Source organism: Schistocerca gregaria, chromosome 2, assembly GCF_023897955.1.
Source record: "Schistocerca gregaria isolate iqSchGreg1 chromosome 2, iqSchGreg1.2, whole genome shotgun sequence".
Taxonomy (NCBI): Eukaryota; Metazoa; Arthropoda; class Insecta; order Orthoptera; family Acrididae; genus Schistocerca; species Schistocerca gregaria.
This window is the reverse complement of record NC_064921.1, coordinates 315,645,090-315,667,781: the sequence shown is the minus strand read 5'-3', so window position 1 is coordinate 315,667,781 and position 22,692 is coordinate 315,645,090. Positions and strand designations below refer to the sequence as shown.

General features: G+C 42.8%; 1 protein-coding gene across 1 annotated transcript in view; it reads right to left on the bottom strand.

Annotated features, from left to right (window-relative positions):
- LOC126336938 (uncharacterized) overlaps nucleotides 1–22,692 on the bottom strand; it is a 209,706-nt gene that overhangs the window by 115,527 nt on the left and 71,487 nt on the right. Inside the window, exon 3 of the mRNA XM_050001115.1 lies at nucleotides 4,844–5,084. Coding sequence (XP_049857072.1) covers nucleotides 4,844–5,084 — 241 coding nt within the window. The remainder of the gene's footprint in view (nucleotides 1–4,843; nucleotides 5,085–22,692) is intronic.

Sequence of the window (22,692 nt, the reverse complement as noted above, 5' to 3'; positions counted from 1 at the left end):
TAGTCACTGTCACGTATGATGATGATGATGGTGATGGAAACAACACCAACACCCAGTCCCTGAGCAGAGAAAATCCCCAACCTGGCCGGGAATAGAACCTGGGACCCCGTGATCCAGAAGCAGCAACGCTAGCCATTAGACCACGAGCTGCGGACTCCAAGCACACAGTTGTCATTGAGTTTCCTTTGACGGGAAACGAAAGCGTCGCAGATATTCATAGGTGCTTGCAGAATGTCTACGGAGACCTTCCGGTGAAAATGGTGAGCAACTGCGCGAGGCGTCTCTCACCATCGCAGCAAGGTCGCGCCAACCTGTTCGATCTCCTGCGGGCCGACCGGTGCACAGAGCCGTGACTCCTCCAATTTTGGAACTTGTGGCCACACTCATTCGAGGTGTCCGACGGATCACAATAAAGCACTTAGTCGCACATCTGGTAGTGGTGACACACTCGTCCACCAGCTGGGGTGCTCAAAGTCGTGTGCCCGCTGGGTTCCTCGTCGCATAGAGTAAGACCATAAAGAACGATGAAGGATGCATTCCGCAAGAGGGATTATATGGATGTCCTCCCCGATAGCTGAGTGGTCAGTGTGACGGATTGCCGTCCTACGGGCCCGGGTTCGATTCCCGGCTGGGTGGAGGATTTTCTACGCTCAGGGACTGGATGTTGTGCTGTCTTCATCATCATTACACCCCTATCCGGAGCGCAGATCGCCCAATATGGCGTCGAAAGTAATAAGACCTGCACCAAGGTGGCCGGACCATTCCATTATATGGATTCAGTATGATGACGTCGACCAGTACAGTCATACCATGCTGGCATACAGGCTCTACCAGTCAGATGGCGAAAGGCGGACGAGTTGAACGGAGATTACGTTGAAAAACAGGGTTTTGTGGCCGCATAAGTGGAGGATAACATTGTGTATCACTTACTGAACGCCTGCTCTTGACAGAACCTAGTGTGTGTTCCTGCACGGTGAGTGATCACCAGAGACAAGCTGGTGGATAGGATGAACAGTAATCTGCAACACTTTAGAGATGGCTGGTTAGTTGGTTGATTTGCGGGCAGGGACCAAACACAGAGGCCATCGGTCCCATCAGATTAGGGAAGGTATGGTGAAGGAAGTCGGCTGTGCCCTTTCAAAGGAACCATCAAGTACTTTGCCTTAAGCGATTTAGATAAATCACGCGCTTGAACCGTCGTCCTCCCGAATGCCAGTCCAGTGTGTTAACCGCTGCGCCACCTCGCTCGGTATTTTAGTGATGACCCCGTTGTGTATTGAAAAGTATCGTCGTTGAGTGACTGTAGGATGATACATGATGACTTATAAATAGAATTACTGCCGGCCGAGCGGTGCTAGGCGCTACAGTCTGGAACCGCGCGACCGCTACGGTCACAGGTTCGAATCCTGCTTCGAGCATGGGTGTGTGTGACGTCCTTAGGTTTAAGTAGTTCTAAGGTCTAGGGGACTGATGACCTCAGAAGTTACGTCCCATAGTGCTCAGAGCCAATAGAATTACTATTTGGCATGGTGAATGGTACCTTGCTCTAAATTTAGAAAAGTGCAAGCTAATGGGATGAGAGGCAACAATGCTGTAACTTTCAAGTACAGTAGTCTAATAGTGGTGACCTATCCGACACAGTCACGTTGATTAAATATCTAGGTGTAACGTTGCACTGTGTAAAGGCGGTTGTAAGAAAGGCGAATGGTAGACTTCAGTTAAATCAGAAAATTATAAAAATATGTAGCTGATGTACAAAGGAGAGCGCGTACAGAAGAACTGTGTGACCCATTCTTGATTACAGCTCGAGTGTTTGAGATCGCCACCAGCTAGGATTAACTCAGAGGCGTCCAGTTAGATTTGTTACCAGTAGTTTAGATTAAAACACGTGTACTACGAAGATGCTTCGTGATCGCAAATGGGAATGCCTGGAGGGAAGTCGAAGTTCTTTTCGCGAAACATCTGTGAGTAAATTTAGAGAACCAGTATTTGCAGGTAGCTGCAGTACGATTCTACTGTCATCAATGTACATTTAGCGTGAGGATAGCGGAGACAAGATAAGAGAAATTAGGATTCGTACGGAGGCTTATACACTGAAGCGCCAAAGAAACTTGGACAGGTATGCGTACTCAAATACAGATATATGGAAACAGGCACAATATGGCGCTGCGGAAGGCAATGCTTGTGTAAGACAACAAGTGTCTGCAGCAGTTGTTTGATCGGTTACTGCTGCTACAATTGCAGGTTATCAAGATTTAAGCGAGTTTGAACGTGGTGTTATAGTCGGCGCACGAGCGATGGGACATGGCATATCCAAGTTAGCGATGACGTGGGGGTTTCCCCGTAAGATCATTTCACGAGTGTACCGTGAATATCAGGAATCCGGTAAAACATCAAATTTCCGATATCACTGCGGCCAGAAAAAGATCCTGCAAGAACGGGACCAACGACGACTGAAGAAAATCGTTCAACGTGACAGTTGTGCAACTCTTCCTCAAATTGCTGCAGATTTCAATGCTGACCCATCAAAAAGTGTCAGCGTGCGAACCATTCAACGAAACATCATCGATATGGGCTTTCGGAGGCGAAGGCCCACTCGTATATCCTATATGACTGCACGACACAAAGCTTTACGCCTCGCCTGCGCCATCCGCACCTACATTGGACTGTTGATGATTAGAAATATGTTGTCTCGTCGGACGACAGCGGCTTGACGAGTACGGGTATGGAGACAACCTCATGAATCCATGGACCCTGCATGTCAGCAGGGGACAGTTCAAGTTGTTGGAGGCTCTGTAATGGTGTGGGGCGTGTTCAGCTGGAGAGATATGGGACCCCTGACACGTCTAGATACGACTGACAGATGGCACGTACGTAAGCAAGGTGTCTGATCACCTGCATCCCTTCATATCCGTTGTGTATTCCAACAGCCTCGGGCAACTCCAGCAGGACAATGCGACATCCCACACGTCCGGAGTTGCTACAGAGTGGCTCCAGGAATCCTCTTCTGATGTTAAACACTTCCGCTGGCCACCAGACCCCCCGGATATGAACATTATTGAGCATATCTGGGATGCCTTGCAACGTGCTGTTCAGAAGAAATCTCCACCCCCTTGTACTATTACGGATTTTTGGACAGATTCATGGTGTCAGTTCCCTCCAGCACTATTTCAGACATTAGTCGAGTTCATGGCACGTCGTGTTGCGGAACTTTTACGTGCTCGCGGCAGCCCTACACTATATTAGGCAGGTGTATCAGTTCTTTGCCTCTTCATTGTAGATAGTCGTTTTTCTTTCGCTTCGTTTGCCACTAAAACACGATCGACAATGACTAGTATTGGTAGGTGTCACGTCCCCTTAGAAAAATTTAAAAATGACAGAGCTGGAAAACCTCATACATTATTTGATTTTCAAACAGCTGAGCAAAACTGAACGTACTCAGACTCTCTACTTACTGATCATCACTAAACTGACACACAATATTTTTAGCGCAACGCAATCTGACTTTCAATAATCCCTACAAAAGATTGGCCTTGAATAACAATAACCTATGCCTTTCATGAATCACTTACCTTACAAAATTCTTCGTTACTCGAACTACTGCAGTAGAGCGAGCGCCAATACTGCCAGCTAAATAAAAGATTCTAACCGCTGAAGGCACTAACTACTGACAGGGATAATTAGCAAATGAAAGATTTTGATAGAGAACAAATAATGTAGTGCTAAAAAGTCATAATATACAGGGTGTTGCAAAACGGTACGGCCAAACTTTCAGGAAACATTCATCAGACAGAAAGAAAGAAAATATGTGATGTGGACATGTGTCCGGAAGCACTTACTTTCCATGTTAGAGCTCATTTTAATACTCCTCTTCAATTCACATTAATCATGGAATGGAAACACACAGCAACAGAACGTACCAGCGTGATTTCAAACACTTTGTTACAGGAAATGTTAAAAATGTCCTCCGTTAGCGAGGATACATGCATCCACCCTCCGCCGCATGGAATCCCTGATGCGCTGATGCAGCCGTGGAGAATGGCGTATTGTATCACAGCCGTCCACAATACGAACACGAAGAGTCTCTACATTTGGTATCGAGGTTGCGTAGACAAGAGCTTTCAAATGCCCCCATAAATGAAAGTCAAGAGGGTTGAGGTCAGGAGAGCGTGGAGGCCATGGAATTGGTCCGCCTCTACCAATCCCTCAGTCACCGAATCTGTTGTTGAGAAGCGTATGAACACTTCGACTGAAATGTGCAGGAGCTCCATCGCGCATGAACCACATGTTGTGTCGTACTTGTAAAGGCTCATGTTCTAGCAGCGCAGGTAGAGAGAGTATCCCGTATAAAATCATGATAACGTGCTCCATTGACGGAACTAAAATGAGCTCTAACATGGAAATTAAGCGTTTCCGGACACATGTCCACATAATATCTTTTCTTTATTTGTGTGTGAAGAATGTTTCCTGAAAGTTTGGCCGTACCTTTTTGTAACACCCTGTATATATCAGGTCATGACATCTACTCTTACAAATTTCCTCTTTCTGACGGACACACGTCCATATCGTCCGCTCTCAAAACTATGGCATCTCTGTCCCCACTTCTACCACTGCTGGCGGCTGACCTCCAACTGCCCAACGCTACACAAGCGAATATTGCAACAATGAGTCCAACCAGCCACAGACTGCACACAGCGCAGTCAGTGATTTTCATACAGAGCGCTACGTGGCGTTAGCGACATAAAAATCCAAACAGCCTACTTACACAGGTACCCTCCGTCAGGCGTAGTATGTTGGCTTGCGGGCTACGTGTGTAGAGTAGGCAGGTGTTGTGCGTACTTACGAGCATTTCGAGGTGCGGCTTGGCGAAGGCGTCGTAGTAGGCGGTGGTGGAGGAGCAGACGGGCACGTAGAGCGAGCAGCGCTCCCTCTGCACGATGTCGCAGAGGGCGCGCACGTAGCGCTGCACGCCGTCCTCGGAGGCGGCGGGAGCCGGCAGCGTGTAGAAGCGGCGCACCGCCGCAGAGAAGCGCGACAGCCGGAACACGCCCTCCACCTCCACGCAGATGACTCGCGCCCCGCAGCTGCGAACGCACACAGGCATGCACGTCCAACAAAGGCGGGAAAGGCTGTCTCTCAGACAAACAGCATTAAAACAGCACGATTACAGAGCGTACCACAATCAATAGTGAAAGCCCCGCACGGTATTACCAGGTGCTGATACGAGGGCTATTCGGAAAGTAAGGTCCGATCGGCCTCGTAATGGAAACCACAGCGAAATATAATAAAGCTAGCACTGTTGTGTTGGGCTGTGTCTCTAGTATCCCCGTCGATCGCATCAAGTCGCTCTTTTCAGTTCTGGGCGCACAGTAGTCACGTAAAGATGCCTAGACCAATACTATCATTTGCCAAGTATGAGGATCTGATGACAGATTTTACCTACACTACTGACCATTAAAATTGCTACTCCAATAAGAAATGCAGATGATAAACGGGTATTCATTGGACAAATACATTATACTAGGACTGACATGCAATTACATTTTCACGCAATTTTGGTGCATAGATCCTGAGAAATCAGTACCCAGAACAATAACGGCCTCGATACGCCTGGGCATTGAGTCAAACAGAGCTTGGATGGCGTGTACAGCTACAGCTGTCCATGCAGCTTCAACACGATACCACAGTTCAGCAAGAGTAGTGACTGGAGTATTGTGACGAGCCAGTTGCTCGGCCACCATTGACCAGACGTTTTCAGTTCATGAGAGGTCTGGAGAATGTGCTGGCCAGGGCAACAGTCGAACATTTTCTGTATCCAGAAAGGCCTGTACAGGACCTGCAACATGCGGCCGTGCATTATTCTGCTGGGTTTCGCAGGGATCGAATGAAGGGTAGAGCCACGGGTCGTAACACATCTGAAATGTAACGTTCACTGTTCAAAGTGCCGTCAATGCGAACAAGAGGTGACCGAGACGTGTAACCAATGGCACCCCATATCATCACGCCGGTGATACGCCAGTATAACGGTGACAAATACACGCTTCCAATATGCGTTCATCGCGATGTCGCCAAACACGGATGCGACCATCATGATGCTGTAAACAGAACCTAGATTCATCCGAAAAAAAGACGTTTTTCCATTCGTGCACCCAGCTTCGTCGTTGAGTACACCATCGCAGGCTCTCCTGTCTGTGGTGCAGCGTCAATGGTAACCGCAGCGATGGCCTCCGAGCTGATAGTCCCTGCTGCTGCAAACGTCGTCGAACTGTTCGTGCAGATGGTTGTTGTCTTGCAAACGTCCCCAACTGTTGACTCAGGGATCGAGACGTGGCTGCACGATCCGTTACAGCCATGCGGATAAGGTGCCTGTCATCTCGCTGCTAGTGATATGAGGCCGTTGGGATCGAGCACGGCGTTCCGTATTACCCTCCTGAAACCACAGATTCCATATTGTGCTAAAAGTCATTGTATCTCGACCAATGCGAGCAGAAATGCCGAGATACAATAAACCACAATCCCGATAGGCTACAATCCGACCTTTATCAAAGTCGGAAACGTGATGGTACGCATTTCTCCTTCTTACACAAGGGTTCACAACAACGTTTCACCAGGCAACGCCGGTCAACTGCTGTTTGTGTATGAAAAATCGGTTGGAAACTTTCCTCATGTCAGCAGGTGGTAGGTGTCGCCACAGGCGACAACCTTGTGTGAATGCTCTGAAAAGATAATCATTTCCATATCACAGCATCTTCTTCCTGTCGGTTAAATTTCATGTCTGTAGCACTTCATCTTCGTGATGTGGCAATTTTAATGGCCAGTAGTGTAATATCATGCAGACAGTATAATATAACTGTCATTTTTTTCTTTTTTCATGACAGTTCTCAGCCGTGTTTACGATGGGAAGAGTCTGATCATGCACAGCACAGTCCGTAGCTGGCTCTCTCTGAAATTCATCTCTGTACAAATGAACCGCTGGTTATGAAGTAACATTTTGGCACACACAAGAGCCACAGTCCAGCCTAGAGAATTCGTGGAAAGCACAGGCGACTGCCTTCTATGACGAGGATATTGGTAAGTTCGTACAATGCTAGGACAATTGTGTAAGTCGTAGCGGAGACTATGTAGAGAAGTAGCTGTGAGGTATAGCTAACTATTCCAAACAAAACATATTTGATTTTCACAGTGGTTTCCATTTTGAGAGCGGTTGGACTTTACTTTCCGAATAGATCTCGTGATTAAACTGACAGTGTACTGAGATCTGCAGCGCGGGCTGTATGCATCGCAGGACTCAGAAACACAGTAAGTCTGTTCATTAATCGGTGCGCTAGTGGAGTATTGACATTTGTATTCATGTCGGGTCATCTAGACACAATATTTCGGCGGTCCGCCTGGCGCTATCTTAAAGTGATTTGTCCTCGCACCCCACCAGTGTGGGAATGCCTATATTGAACAAACGATTCGTACGGTCCAGGAGCATCATCGCCATACGCGTTTACTTCAATCAGAAAAGTCTGCAGTGGTGGAATATTGTCTTACTGAAGGACACAAAGTGTTGTAAGTTGAGACACAAGTGATTGCTCCTGGGTAGCGGTATTGAACTGTGTAGTGAAAGAAGCCACAGAAATCTGGATATCTGATAATATTATAAACAGAGATAAGGGGTATCCTTTGAGTAAGAGTTGGAACCCTGTTATTTTTGACATTAAGAAACAACGGTCCCTGCTTCGGTCATCAAAAACTGTCAATAGTGTTTGATATCGATATATCGTTTCCGCGAGCTTTCACCACCGGTGCGCTGTCATGCCTGTCGCTAGAGAGCAGTTATGTTCGCGCACTCGTGGTGGACCCACGGTCGGCTTAAAAAGAAGCCGCCGTGGCGTATTTGATTTCAGTTCCGGCGAGATAGTGCGACGGCTTGCTCACCTAAAGATGGCGGTCAGTTGGACCAGCGAAATATTGTGTCCAGATGACGATATGTTCCAGCTGGAGACCCGACATGAATACAATCAGTTATTCCGCCGGGAAAGTTTACGGAGCCACAATAGTGCCACTTTCTGCCGCCGGGTCAAAATATGGTGCTGTAAGGTGTCAGAGTGTGGTGTGGATGCAGGAAAAGAGGAGGAAGGATCAAACACATGATAATGGTCGATCTGCCACGTTTATTAGGATATGGTTACAAATTACACGTGTCGAGTATGGTGTCCCGACTAAGTAACATGCTGCATTTATAACACGGCATATCCAGTGTAATCGGAGTGGTATATCGTCGAATGCTATCTTTGAGATCGTGAAGAGTTCGGATACCTCCCTCACAGACACGATCTTGGAAAATTTCAACCTTCGTTCGTTTACACCAACAGTCACTTAACAAAAGAAATCAACATGCACTGCGAAGCGACAAACCGCATACTGACAGAAAACATTTCACACTCTGCTTACAGCTCCATATTTTCACTTGGTGGCAGAAACGGAGTGTTATTTGTTCAGCATAGTTTGCGATGGCACCAATTAATGAACATATCTAGGATGTTTCAGCATCCTGCAACGTATACAGTCCACACTGCAACACTCAGATCACAGCGATTTTAATTATAACCAGCCGGGAACAGCAAAAACATTCCTTTGTACATGGGTCCATAAACAACATAACTGCGAATGTTTGACTAAGAGACGCTACTGACTTCGGTACAATGCTGTCCTACCTAATACAAACATGTCTGAAACGTAAACTTTTCATTCGTGTCTCCATTGAACTGAGATCAAATTTCACCAATAGTCTATCTTAACAAAATTATCGATGTATTCCACTTGAAAATGCCCAAACAACCGAAATTTCAACAGTGATTTTTATGAACAGATAATTTTTACAGTCAAAGGGGGTAAAGATGTCCTTCAAAAAAATTCACTGTTCAAGGTCTTCAACAGTACGAGAGCGCAATGTACTTCACTCATGACCTGACCACAGACAGGAAACTCCAAATCGTGCAGGTATGGCGGTTTTCGTGGCCAAACAACAGGCCCTGCTGGAGCAATCCATATTGTAATACATCGAAACATTAAATGTCATTTCAAGTCAGCAGCAAAAAGAAACGTTGGCCTAACACGCCTGTACAACATTTCTTAGTCATTGGACATGGGTAAAATTTGAGCTCAGTTAGATGTGAACTCTATCGACAAGTTTATATTTAAATACATTTTTACTAAACAGGACAATATTTCATACTGAAGTACGCAACCTTAAAAACGGCTGTTTTGCGGATCTATGTTTACTGGAACAATTTATGCCTTTATTATCGTTTACTTCCGGCCGCTTCAGTTTTCGCACTTTCCTGATGTTACACAAAATATTATTTACTTGTCCACGATCTGGCTGAGTTATGCTCTATTTAGCATGAAATGAGGCCCCTAATAGTGAACCACCGTGAGTCAATGTCGAACGATAAAGGAACCACAAGTCATGTGCACCAGCTTGCTCGTACGCAAACGACCAGCACCTAGTCCACCACGCCGCCCCTGAATAGTATCAGAATGGTTTCAGCAACATTCCACTCATGATAGAGCTTTGTAATATCTCAGAACGCTCGACCTGGTGCGCCAAGAAGTCAATGATACAGGGTTGCAGTCTATCCCTATGTTATTCGTTCTATAAATAGAGTAAGCAGGAACTGAAATGAAAGAGAAATTCGTAAAAGGGATTGAAAATCTGGGAAATGAAGAATTTGCTGATGACAATTAGATTCTGAAAAAGAGACCAAAGGCCTTGAAATATTTGAGTATCAACGTATGCTTCTGTCAGCAATTGAGCGCATGTGGCCATTCTAGCTCATGTATGTGTATTGAATTTATATCGTTACTCCTAACTGTTTGTATGGCATTTTTTGCTGTAATTTTTGTACATCAAGAGCTAGTTGCATATTTTTGCGTCAAGATGATACATTGTCATGATCTAATTCGACATGATTAATTTTTTATTAGACAGAACTTCCTCATAGATAACTTAAGCCAAAAAATTTGACTTGGCAGCTACCACTATCATCTAAGTCTTTCATATATAAAATAAAAAGCAATGGGTCTCCTTCACTTTCATGTGGCGCATGGTCACATAAAAATGCCTAGACCGATACTGTCTTTTGCCACGTATGAGGGTCTGATGACAGATATGACCTACACTACTGGCCATTAAAATTGCTACACCAAGAAGAAATGCAGATGATAAACGGATTATCATTGGACAAATATATTATACTAGAACTGACATGTGATTGCATTTTCACGCAATTTGGGTGCATAGATCCTGAGAAATCAGACCCAGAACGTACCGCACTCTTCAAACAATTCTCAAGCCTGGTGAGACGCAACATATGAAAATATTATCTTCATTACACGTGTGAAGTATTGGGTAAAAAGCTTTCCAAAAGTTTCTGAACAGTGTGTTGAACGGGTAACTTACATTCGTACCACATAGGATAGCGATTTAAGTGGTGTTTCTTCATAATCAGTGCCAACCAGTACGCTATTCTCTTTGCAGTTGAACGGTCATTGAATGGAGGCAATGTTCCTTGACTTTAATTCAAAGGAATCTTAATACATACATCAACATTAATACAGACATTAACATTTCGTGTTTGGTTTTCGGATTATTTATTTCGATTCCTGTTTATTAGTACGTCTCTCTAGACCTTAACACACGGCCAAAATTTCGAAGGTATCCTGCAATAGCGTATTGCTACTGAGGGTAATGAAAGCTTAACTCACTGCCCTTTTGACAGGCCAGCAAGTTTCCGAAACATCTCCCTATTTTTTTGCTTCAGTTGGTACCTTTTGCGTACTAAGCTCTGGTTCTTAAATTGCTATATTGCTTGAAACAGCCCCCTTCAGGCCATACGGATGTTTTTCATGAACTACCTAAATCGCTTAAGGGCAACACCGAAATAATTGCTTTGAAAAGGATGCCAACAACTTGTTACTAGCATCCGTCGTCATGCCAGTTCGTGTTCCGCCTCTAATGACCTCGTAGTCGACGAAACGTGAAGCCCTAATCTTCTTAACATTTTCCATTTTTGATATTGCTTGTGACTCAAGGAATACGTTCACACCTTTTAGTGATAAGTTAAGAACATATTTTTCAAGGGTTTGATCAGACACGTTCTTGAATTTTCGGCCACAGTTCCTCTGTAACTTCGTTAAAACGATTTACCTCTTGACTGAAAAATAAGGTCACTTCATTCTTTAAAAGGAGCATACATATTTTTATTCTTGTTTTTGCAGGAGCTTGCGATATCCAGGTAACGTATAATCACAATACTCACAGGCAGGGCATATTTTATATTCTGAGAATCTGTTGGAGTCACAAATTAAAACAAGTTCCAATATCCAAAAGAACTGGTTTACAGGATTACGGGAGATGTAATTATTACTTTTCAACATCATCACCATGGCGATCCAAGAATTTATCGTATCACCGCATCAGCATTCCATTAACTGCAGCAGGGGAGTTGTCATGTGCATTTAAAGCCAATGCCTTTAGCCGCGTTTGAAATTCCCCATTTGGGACGAAATTATGAAATACTGCTTTCCAGACCTTTCTTTTTATCTCTGGAAAAGAAAAAGTCGAACTCTGCATGGTGCCAAGCGTCTAGCTGAATCTTTCAAGAAGTAATTGTGCTGAAACAGCACGTAGACTGGCTTTTTCATATAACAGGTTAACGTCTCAAGATAACATACGCGTGTGAATTTTGAAAATCACGTAATGATCTTTGAATACCGGAGAGTATAGCTTCACAATGAATCGACTTCGGGTCTATCAAGTTGATATGCAGAACAGCTCAGTGCATTCAGATAATTATAGCCACCAGTATTAATGAAGTGAGCGCCTGCTTGAATTGTTTTGTTTCGGAGTGGGTCAGCAGTCACTGTTTACGTTGCTCTTTGTTTCCGGATGGCTGAAAGAAATCGTTTCATCTCTTGTCACGTTATGGCCTAACACACAAGCGGCAATCTCACTGACGAGGTTGTTACACATTTGGGTTTTGTTTTTTTGGGGAAAAGACCAAACAGCTAGGTCACCAGTCTCATCGGATTAGGGAAGGATGGGGAAGGAAGTCGGCCGTGCCCTTTCAAAGGAACCATCCCGGCATTTGCCTGGATCGATTTAGGAAAATCACGGAAAACCTAAATCAGGATAGCCGGACACGGGATTGAACCGTAATCCTCTCGAATGCGAGTCCAGTGTGATACCACTGCGCCACCTCGCTCGATGTGTTACACATTTGCGCTCCTCTTTAAAGTGCCTCAGTTGCCTGAGTAATTGTACTGAAACCAAATCCTTATTAGTACGAACACTTATTTTATTTCCAGTCGTGATAATGAGCGTTAGGAATTTTCCCTCCTAAAAACAGTATTGTGTTCGTCTGGCGTCTCCTTAGTACGGAAACTGAGAAAACTTGTCGTGCATCAGTGGCTGTGGTGAAGCAACTAATGGCAAGATAATGGCGCAATGATCCTCTCGTCAAAAGAATTGTGCTATCAATACTGCGCAGCAGAAATGCAGCTACAAGCAACTGTGTAGGCACGCGGTCAAGGTCCAGAGCGTAAGTCTTACAATTTGAGCAACTATAACTATAACGTAGTCTCCGCCACACACCGTCAGGTGGCTTGCGGAGTATGGATGTAGATGTAGATGTAGATGTAAGCTTTACGCGATGAAAATAGCAATGCAGTCCCTTGCCATGATATCTTGATCACAGTGTAATAGCCTGCAATATGGCGCAGATCTACTACTGCATCAGTGACGAAGCTAGTAGCTATCAAGGCGTGTTCTGTGCTTTGTTATGACGTGGTTCTTACACAATTTTGGTACTGTAAGATACGTAACGACATTTGTATCATACCGTTAAGAGCAGGACAAACCCATACATAGTTACTGATGACAGAACAGCTCTAATGTTACATATTATGTAATGTTCTTCCCACTCTGGCAAACCTCTCAAGATTTATTTGTGACTACACGCCAAAAACGATCATCAGACTGCTGCAGAATTTTGACGTAATTTGCTTTTCTTTGCGCAGTCGCCCAAATTTTATGTGAAGATACAAACTAAATTGAGTCAGTAGTTCTAGTTTAATAGAAAAAGCCTGCGATTGTTTGTATAAAGTCTTACTCATTTACCTACTGAACAGATCTCATTGTCACTTTTGTACTATAGAAGCTTGGGTGTATGTTCACTGTTACTGCGTTCCTATGGCCAAGCTGTTATTCACTTATTTTGCGTCGGATTATTTAATGTTTTTTCCGTGCAATTAGTAAAATGTAGAATATAAAAAAATGTTATAATCAATACTGCAACCACCTCACAGTAAATTCCATATCTAATTGTATTGTGTTAGGGGACTGATAACGTTTCATTTGTTTTCCCCTTACTGCACAAGCTGAAATTGGTACAGCTAGCGTGTGTTAACAGTCGATATTCTTGGAATTAAAATGTGCGCGCATTAGAAGACGAACATTATATACTAGGCGATTCGGAAAGGTATTGATTGCCAGTTTTCTTAGCGTCAAGAGAAGCTTCACAGTCAAGGAAATTTATATTGAAGTCGCACATTCACTTCAGTATAACCCGAAAAACGGTACTGAGGCTATCTGTTCGAGTTGTCTGGTGAGATTGTTTCAAATGGTTCAAATGGTTCTGAGCACTATGGGACTTAATTGATGAGATTGTTCATTCCTTGTTAGAATTATATCTGTAGTGGCTGCAGAAAGTATATTTTGACACTTTTTTGTAATATTTGTACTGTATTCGGCAGATGTGATTAATTCGTTGAAAAATGGTTCAAATGGCTCTGAGCACAATGGGGCTTAACATCGGAGGTCATCTGTCTCCTAGAACTTAGAACCACTTAAACCTACCTAACCTAAGGACATCACACACATCCATGCCCGAGGCAGCATTCGAACCTGTGACCGTAGAAGTCGCGAGGGTCCAGACTGAAGCGCCTAGAACCGCTCGGCCACAGTGGCCGGCTATTTCGTTGAACTACTGATTTTTCTCTTCTGCTTTCTGACGTGTGCTGAGCTTAATATATATTGCGTAACTATTATTTCTACATATTTTTGCTTGCTGGGTGAACTTTCTTTTTTTTCTTACAGATTCATACTTAATCCGACGTGTGTGCGGTGAAGAATATTAAGGGATTGAATTTATTAATTATGTAAAGGACTGAGTAAGGCGAAATCTGTAATGATTGGCAGTTCCGTCAAAGATGCTGTAATACAAACCAGCTGTGTTTCGTACGAGGTATAATTTATCATTAGATATTTGTTAATACGCAAATATCGCTCTCACAGCCAAACAGTTGATGTTCTGAATACAAATCAAATGACAAGCAGTTACATAGACTTCAAATGTTGATCAACTCATCGTCTATACTTAGTGTAAACGTGAACAAGCTTCCCACATTTGCAAGTGACGTATCGCCTCAGGATTCAGTTAAGAAATGTTCCGAGCTCCGATTCTGACTAAGGTGTTGGGGTGGTTTTCCTTGGTTGTAAGGCAAATTCTGCAACTGTAAATTCACTCCCAGCTACCCCTGCTTCACTCCCATCCTGATGCGATATTTGGTTGAACAGTGACTGCATTCGCACAAGACATACTGAGCCAACTCAAGGCGTCAAGGCCATTGTGGCCGAGCGGTTCTAGGCGCTTCAGCCCGGAACCACCCAGCTGCTACGGTCGCAGGTTCGAATCCTGCCTCGGGCATGGACGTGTGTGATGTCCTTAGGTTAGTTAGGTTTAAGAGGTTCTAAGTCTAGGTGACTGATGACCTCAGATGTTAAGTCCCATAGTGCTTAGAGCCATTTGAACCAAGGCGTTAAGCGTCGCTCCAGAAGAGCTGGTTGCCCATTTGGCTCAGAATGGAGCTATTATTCCTGAAAGTAGTGGCGGTTTTGATCATGTTGGACAATGAGAAACAGACATATGATAGCTGGCCTTAATGTGAATGGAAGATATTTTCACCATCATCGTTGAAATAATATTCATCATACTGCAGTCAGAACTTTCATTGTCCCACAATCAGGGAAACGGTGCATCTGACATTTTTGTCACATGAAAGATGTATTTCTTATCATCTCCTCTAAACAACCCAGAATTTTGTATCCACAGTTTTTTTACACCAAGTGTACCAAAGTCCTTGAAAACATTAGCCACAGATACAAATTACAGTCAGAGATGAAGCCTTACACTGTCTTTGTACCATTGATTTCTATAACACTGGTCTCTGAGAACAGAATTTCAGCTTGCCTCAGATTCCTGTCACATGCATCGTATGCCGTGTTGGTCTTAGGTAAAACATTTCGGTCGGCCAGTACAGGCATAAGTATTACTCTTTCTCATTTTGGCTTATGGACCTTCTGTCACTGAAAGTAACAGTATCTGAAGCTTGAAAGTAGTGGATCAACACAATACTGCAATATTTCTTAGACGACCCCCCCCCCCCCTCCCCGCTACAAGAATAGCCCCTCCCTTCGCATTAATTCAGAATTTTAAAGCCTCTCTTGTTACTGCAAACGGTAACAGAAAACTATGACCGGCTTATTAAATAAAATTTGCTCACATGAATTTGTTGTGTTTTTCGTGCAAGAAAATGATAAGCATTTAAAACACTATTCCAGTTGTCACCTAGTACACGTTTGTCTTGTTCGATGAGAACGACCAACTGGACAAATCCAGTGGCAGAATGATTAAGCGGCAGATTGGTGGCTTAGTGTTTGACCAGCGGCCTGAGTCCAATTTGGCCGCTAATAAGGTGACATGTGGTAGGCATAAGTACAGATCACCTTCCTCAAAACTAACCATATAATATCCTTTTCAGAAAAGAAATAAAATTGAGAGTACGTCTCACTATGGCATTGGAGAGGCAACATAAATATTCATAGACACTGCTTAACTTACGATACAAAGTGACCCTATGGAAAAATGTACTTCGCTTAAGATTGAGAGATAGATCTTTAACACATGTTAATATCAACTTCTGTTTAAAGGGTACTTGCGTAGCTCATTCGTAATTCTTATTACCAGCAACAGAATGTCTGAGCAAACGATGTCAAGGGGCGTCTAGACTGTTTGGGACTGCTGATTCTACGAATAACATGTACCTAAGGATATGGAAAAAAATAATTTTTTTAGCAGTTTCAACTACATCTCGCGAATTCGCTTTGCAATCACGACTACGGAATGAATGAGAGAAACATAAGTCAAAATAAATCAAATTTCTGACCAGCCTGTTAGTATTATGATCATTCTCGAAATTTAAAATAGTTCTGCAGAATTGTGATCGTTCTTCGTGCAAGTTTTGAAACAGTTCATTTTGTTCTCTAGAAATCGGAAATGACTTATGCAACAGATTCATGAGCATGCAAAACGGGAAGTATTTTCTCTTGCTTTCTAGCAACACTTTTTGGCCACCATGTTTAGTCAGGCAAGAATCGAAATCCGGGGATCTGTGGCCGGCGTACTAGAACAGCTGTAGCTCCGCTTGGAGTTTAGACAGGATCACTATTTTTCCTGCGTTTATATTAATTTCTTTGAGCCAAGTTCCAGGTGATTGCACATATATTACAACGATAAACGTTAATGCTCTTAGCCTCGCTATGATGGCTGGCGGCAATTGTTTTGGATTTTAACTTCCAGTTGATTTGTTTTCGGGGTGAAACATTTATCCAGTTTTGATGCTTCCGAACTTTCGTAAGCTGGGATAGCCTTCCCATCATGATGGAGAAACCTTGTACCTAGGATATATCGCCAGGAAAAAGACATGCATTGGAAAGCAACAACATCGTCATTTCTGAAGGAAAAATGTCGTAAAAATAGTTGCTTTATCCAACATGTTTTACGAGATCAGCTATGTGACACTGTCTGGAACGGGGATAAGTATACAGTACTAACATACAATGATTTGGACTGCATTGTCAACTTACCTTTATGTCTTAAGTTGAAAAATGCTACCTTGAACGTCAACCCATGTTGCATTTTCTATAGACGCATCGTGTGTCATTAATTGAATTTGGCGTCTAGGTTTCTGTTTAGCTTGAACAGACACAATTAAAATGGAAGTGAGCGCTTCCTTCGCCGGCCGCTATGGCCCAGCGGTCTAGGCGCTTCAGTCCGGAATTGCGCTACTGCTACAGTCGCAGTTTCGAATCCTGCCTCGGGCATGGATGTGTGTGATGTCCTTAGGTTAGTTAGGTTTAAGTTGCTCTAAGTCTAGGGGACTGATGACCTCAGATGTCAAGTCCCATGGTACTCAGAGCCATTTGAACCATTTAAGCGCTTCCTTCCAGTTTTGCCTGTTACCTTCGTCCTATAACGAAAGCCACAAAAAAACGTAGAGGAGAAAGGTTCCTCTCGAGACACCCTTATCAGTATATTCCTACAACCTTATCTTTCAGAACAACATCTGCCAAAGATTGAGAAAAGTACAGTCACGATTTTTTTTTTTTTTTTTTTTTTTTTTTTTTTTTTTTTTTTTTTTTTTTTTGAGAGGTAGTGACGAAGAGCAGGAGCGCTATTACGCACTGGCTTGGTCGGAGTTGGTGGACCGTGGCACAAGGCTGCTGCCGTGGCGCCTGCTTAGTTCCTGACTAGCGGCCAAATTGGATCCAGGCCGCCGGTCACACACCAAGCCATCTATCTGCGACGTAATCGCTTTGCCACTGGATATATCCGGTTCGCTTTTCTGGTCGAAAAAAAGTAGGAATATTCTCAAGAGCATCTGTCAACTATCTCCAGGAATGCTATGATGCAACTTGGCCTCCCAAACGGTAAGCTATCCGTCTGTTTACTTCTCGGTTCACTTGCTGCGGTTTTATTTGCACTCAGTATGTTTTACGGTTTTAATCATGACCCTGTGAATTATGACTTCTGCTTTGGAGGATTGTAAAGTAATACAGCTTTGGATCATTTTTATAAATGTTTAAATTTTAATTGACGTGATCATTAAAATGCGCAACATAGGCTCAGATAAGCTCGGTTTTGACAATGTAATGAGAGAGAAAATTGGTATAATTAATATTTTGTAGACGCTCAGTTTTTATTTCCGCACTATACCATCATCCTCTTGCCATATTCAAACACTACACTATCACGGTAAGTCATTGATACTGTCTAGTGTATAGTGTGCACAAATGTAAAGTGTGGATGGTCCTAAGTAAACTTCCACGTACTCAAGGGGCACTCAGCAAGAGGCACGAGGGACAGAGTAGGGCACATGACCGTCCCCTCCCCCCCCCTCCCCCTCTTACAGAAAAAATTGTCTTCAAAACCTGTACTGGCATCGTAACCCGCCGTACAGATTATAGACTTAGTTCGAAGAAAGCCAGAATGTGTGAAAGCTATTAACCTGTAACACATATACCAAGAGCCATGTGGCATACAATCCCATATCAATAAAGGATGTAACAGGTAAAGGTCTAAGTGCAGATATTTCTTTTGGTGACAGAGGACAGTGTACTTAACAACATTACATCAGTATTTATGTCATTTGCAAACTAATAACTACAGCTGTTAGAAGTTGTATGTTTTCAGATTGGTTAGTACCTCCAGGTATGCGTGGCACATGCAAGCCATTAGCGTTTGTCTTCCCACGGGCAGCAGGTCAAGTGTTGAAGTGTGGGCACGGGGGCGCAAAACGGGTAGTACACTGACTGGCTGGTGCAGTTACGACCGTTCAGGAAACGTCAGGTAGTAAAATTTATGCTGGGTTAGTAGGAATACTGTTCGATACAGAGGAAAAACAACTAACACACTGATAAGTAACCGCATACAGAAAGATTTGCACTTATACGTGTTATACCTTGTATATTGATTTACCGTGAAACTAACAAGCGTGCTCCCACCACTGTGTCTAACATCCTTGTTCCTTAAGTCAATCTAATGAGGTTTCAGACATAAATAAAGATTTTGCAGTACGACGTAATTATTAAGAACTTATACAGTTTATTCCACCTTCAAATCTGACTGACGAAGACTCTGTGCACCACTTGGAATATAACATATGTTTTTTGTTAAGTTTATAGGGTGGTTTACGTGCTGTTACGGGAGTGGATGTAGTCCAGAGCTCCTCAAAAATTCAGTGTTTTTCGCTATTCCCTGAGCAGTTGCAGGAATGCAGCCTGATGACGTCTTTAACAACCGCCGATAATGCGACAGGTGATCATCCCGTCTTTTCAAGGCACAAGTGGAAAGTTGTGACGCAAATATTTAAGCCTTCGGTAAGCGGGGCAACGCTGACCAAGAAATATGATACGGCATATGCAGAAAGACTACACACATGCTGTAAGCAACTAGCTCCACCACACAGCCGGCTGGAGTGGCCGTGCGGTTCTAGGCTCTACAGTCTGGAACCGAGCGACCTCTACGGTCGCAGGTTCGAATCCTGCCTCGGGCATGGATGTGTGTGATGTCCCTAGGTTAGTAAGGTTTAAGTCGTTCGTTGTGACTGCAAGCGAATGTGTCGCCTATGCTTTATACACTGGCACTCGACGTCCAGATGGTAAGACGAATGTATGACACCGGCACAACTGCATGGGCCTTAGGCAAACCAGGATCATCCTCTACAGACCATAAAAGGATCCTAATCTTAGATGTTGGTCTAAATCACGCTTCACATCAATTTTTCCGCAGAATATATCCAATCCGGTTGGAAATACAACTTGCTTAAGGCAAAAAGATCATACACTTAGGTGCCATCTCGTTATTTGCATCACTCGCCTGGTTCCCTGTTGTCGAAACAACAAGGCACCTCTGCACTGTTTCTCACAAGAGGAGGCCCCCAGGGGTGGGACTGCAGTTTGATACGGTGATGTAGGCTGGGCTACCAGATATCACACTCTACAGCCATTCACCCTGATGGGGTCTCGTTTGCGAGTAATCGACGAAAAAAGAATTTGGAATTTCGTATGACATTCTAGAGCGTTAAAATGGTGATTATTCATAGAGTACGTTCCACACGTACAGAAAGTTGTAGGTTCAGCTTTCAACGGGTTCTTAAAAAAAATTTTAATATCTTAATCGAAATTAGTTTGATTATTTTTTAAATTCAATTAATTGTTTTAAGTTTCTAATCCTTTATCACATCATTTTAATCATCATTGTAACTATTTCTTTTGGTCTTATTTTGACTTAGTTTTTCTTTCATTTGGAATCCTTGTACACATGATTTCACTTATTTGTATGAATTAACTTTGATTTAAATTCTTCCATTTTATCGATCATATTTTCATCTATGTTATTACATTCATCGTTTCTGTGCATCATGTTGCTTGAATTTCGTTTTGTTTATAATTCCTGCTTTCTTTTGGTTCTTCATCTGCTTTACTTTGCCCATAGAGCAACAAGAATTTATGTTTTAAATGTTCGTATAACCATCAAAGTTTGTTTGACGATTACCATCCACAAAGATGTACATCTTGTAACGAAAAATATATTTTTGACACCACTGCACAAGGAATGTAAGTAGATTATTTCGTATTTCGTCTTTTAGCCGACAGATCGGCATTGTCGTACTGTAAATATCGGTACAGATACATAAAAATAATGAAAATCACTTGCACAGAAATTCCAATGATCCTTTTTATCCAGACAAAATAAGAGCAAATGAAATAGTTATTACGGTGGGTAAAATAAGTTGAGAAATGATTAAAAATTTAAAAAATTAGATTTAAACCAATGAATTGAATAAAAATAACGATGAAAGTTATTTCGAAAAATATTTTAAAATAAAAAATTTCAGAGCACCTGACGAGATTATAACCCACTATTTTTAGCACTTCTGAAAACTAAATTAATCACTACACCACAACGCCACTAAATATACTTATACCTTTATTAAGGTTCTACAAAATCACGCAAAATTCCGAGTTTTTTCCGTCGATTACTTGCACACAAAGGCTCACCAGGGTGAATGGCTGCAGGATATAACACCCGGGACCTTAACTTGCATCACCGTATAGATGGTTTCAAAGCTTCAATCCCAGCCTCGAGGACCTTCGATCGAAACGTGAATTCGAGGTGGGCTAACACAGCTGACATATTTTCATGGTCTCAGATGACACAGGCGCTGTGAACCACGGCACGGAATACGCCAGCTCGCTTAGCTAGAAGGTGACAACTATCAGCCTGAAGTGTTTTGGCTTCCTATTAAACATACCATGAACCTTCCTCCCGACCAGCACATCAAGGAATGGAAAGGCGACCATCCGATTCAACCTCCATAATGAAGTGAAAGGGTGAATTGAATTCAGATCCTCTAAAAAGCTATGCAAATACTACTTTGAGGAGGTCAAACAACATACCTATGGTCTATGTATCTTTTAAAAAATTGCAGGTTGGAATGCTGCCAGTTCCAGGCCACATCACACGCAATCTTTCATAACCAGATTGGCAATAGTAGGTGACAGAGAGCTCCCCACCACAACTTCATCTCTCAGTTCTTCCAACATTTTATACGTCAGGAGAAGTCGCATTCAGCCTGGCTGTGGGCGTGGACGCTTGCAAATTTATGAGGCTGCAAAATGGAAATGCAGGCCGGCAAGATTCATTTCAGAAACGTCTTTAGATAAAGATTAGAGCCAGAGCCCTGAGTGGACATAATTTTTAAGTGAACTGTGATTAATTAAAGTGAAGGTACGGTATTTTAAAGTTTTAGTGTGATCGGGTGGGTTTACATCTTTACCTGATGGACTGATAATGGACAGTAAGTTTTAGGGGCACTCACACAACATTCAAGCACATGAACTGTGTTTCGAAGTGAGGATCAAGATAATTTATTATATATCTCAGTCACGTAACTGAACAGTGATTACATTAACGACAATCAAGAGTGTTTCTTAACTTTTATTCCAGTAGAAATCAGAATTACAATGAAAATCTTTATCTGAATCGTGTAATAATATATTAAGAAGATTTAATAATATTACGTATGTTTATGTTCTAGGGCTTGAGGTCATTAATACTGAAAGTTGGTGCTAACTGTTCAGTTAAGATTTTACCCGGACAGTCTTAACCTTGTGACTTTTAATAATTCAGAATTGGAGGATAGGCGATTGGTGGTGATGGTGGTGGTGGTGGGGGGGGGGGGGGGGGATCTTACAATTCTTTCCAGGCCTGATATACACGACTATGTGATCACAAATAGGGCACGATAATAACACAGCTGTTGCATTCTTATTTGTCCTTACCCTGTTTAGCTATTGCAAGTGTTCTACACCATCAGTAAGTCTGCAACTGTTAAAATATTAACTTACTTTGATCTACGTCAAGTCAGACCTAGTCAAACTTATAAGCTCGCTTCTTGTAGCATCTCTGATAACGACTGCAAATCTGCTAGGAGTACCTATTGTTACTGAATCTAGTGTTAGTATTGAAAGACAACAGTGGAAGAAAAGCAAAACGGACTGATACAGTAAACCATTAAAGATGTTTGCTACCTGTAACAAAACGACGACCGTAACGAAAGTAGCTGCTAAACATAATATGAGTCTCGAAAAGACAGTGTTAATGAAAACAGTGTAATAGGGACTGTATAAATAAGACTTTCGTGGTTCATCCATCATTGTCTAATATCGTGTAAACTAAATAAACGGAGTGAAGAGGCCTCTATGACGTAAGGAGTACCAAACATCGATAATCGATATGT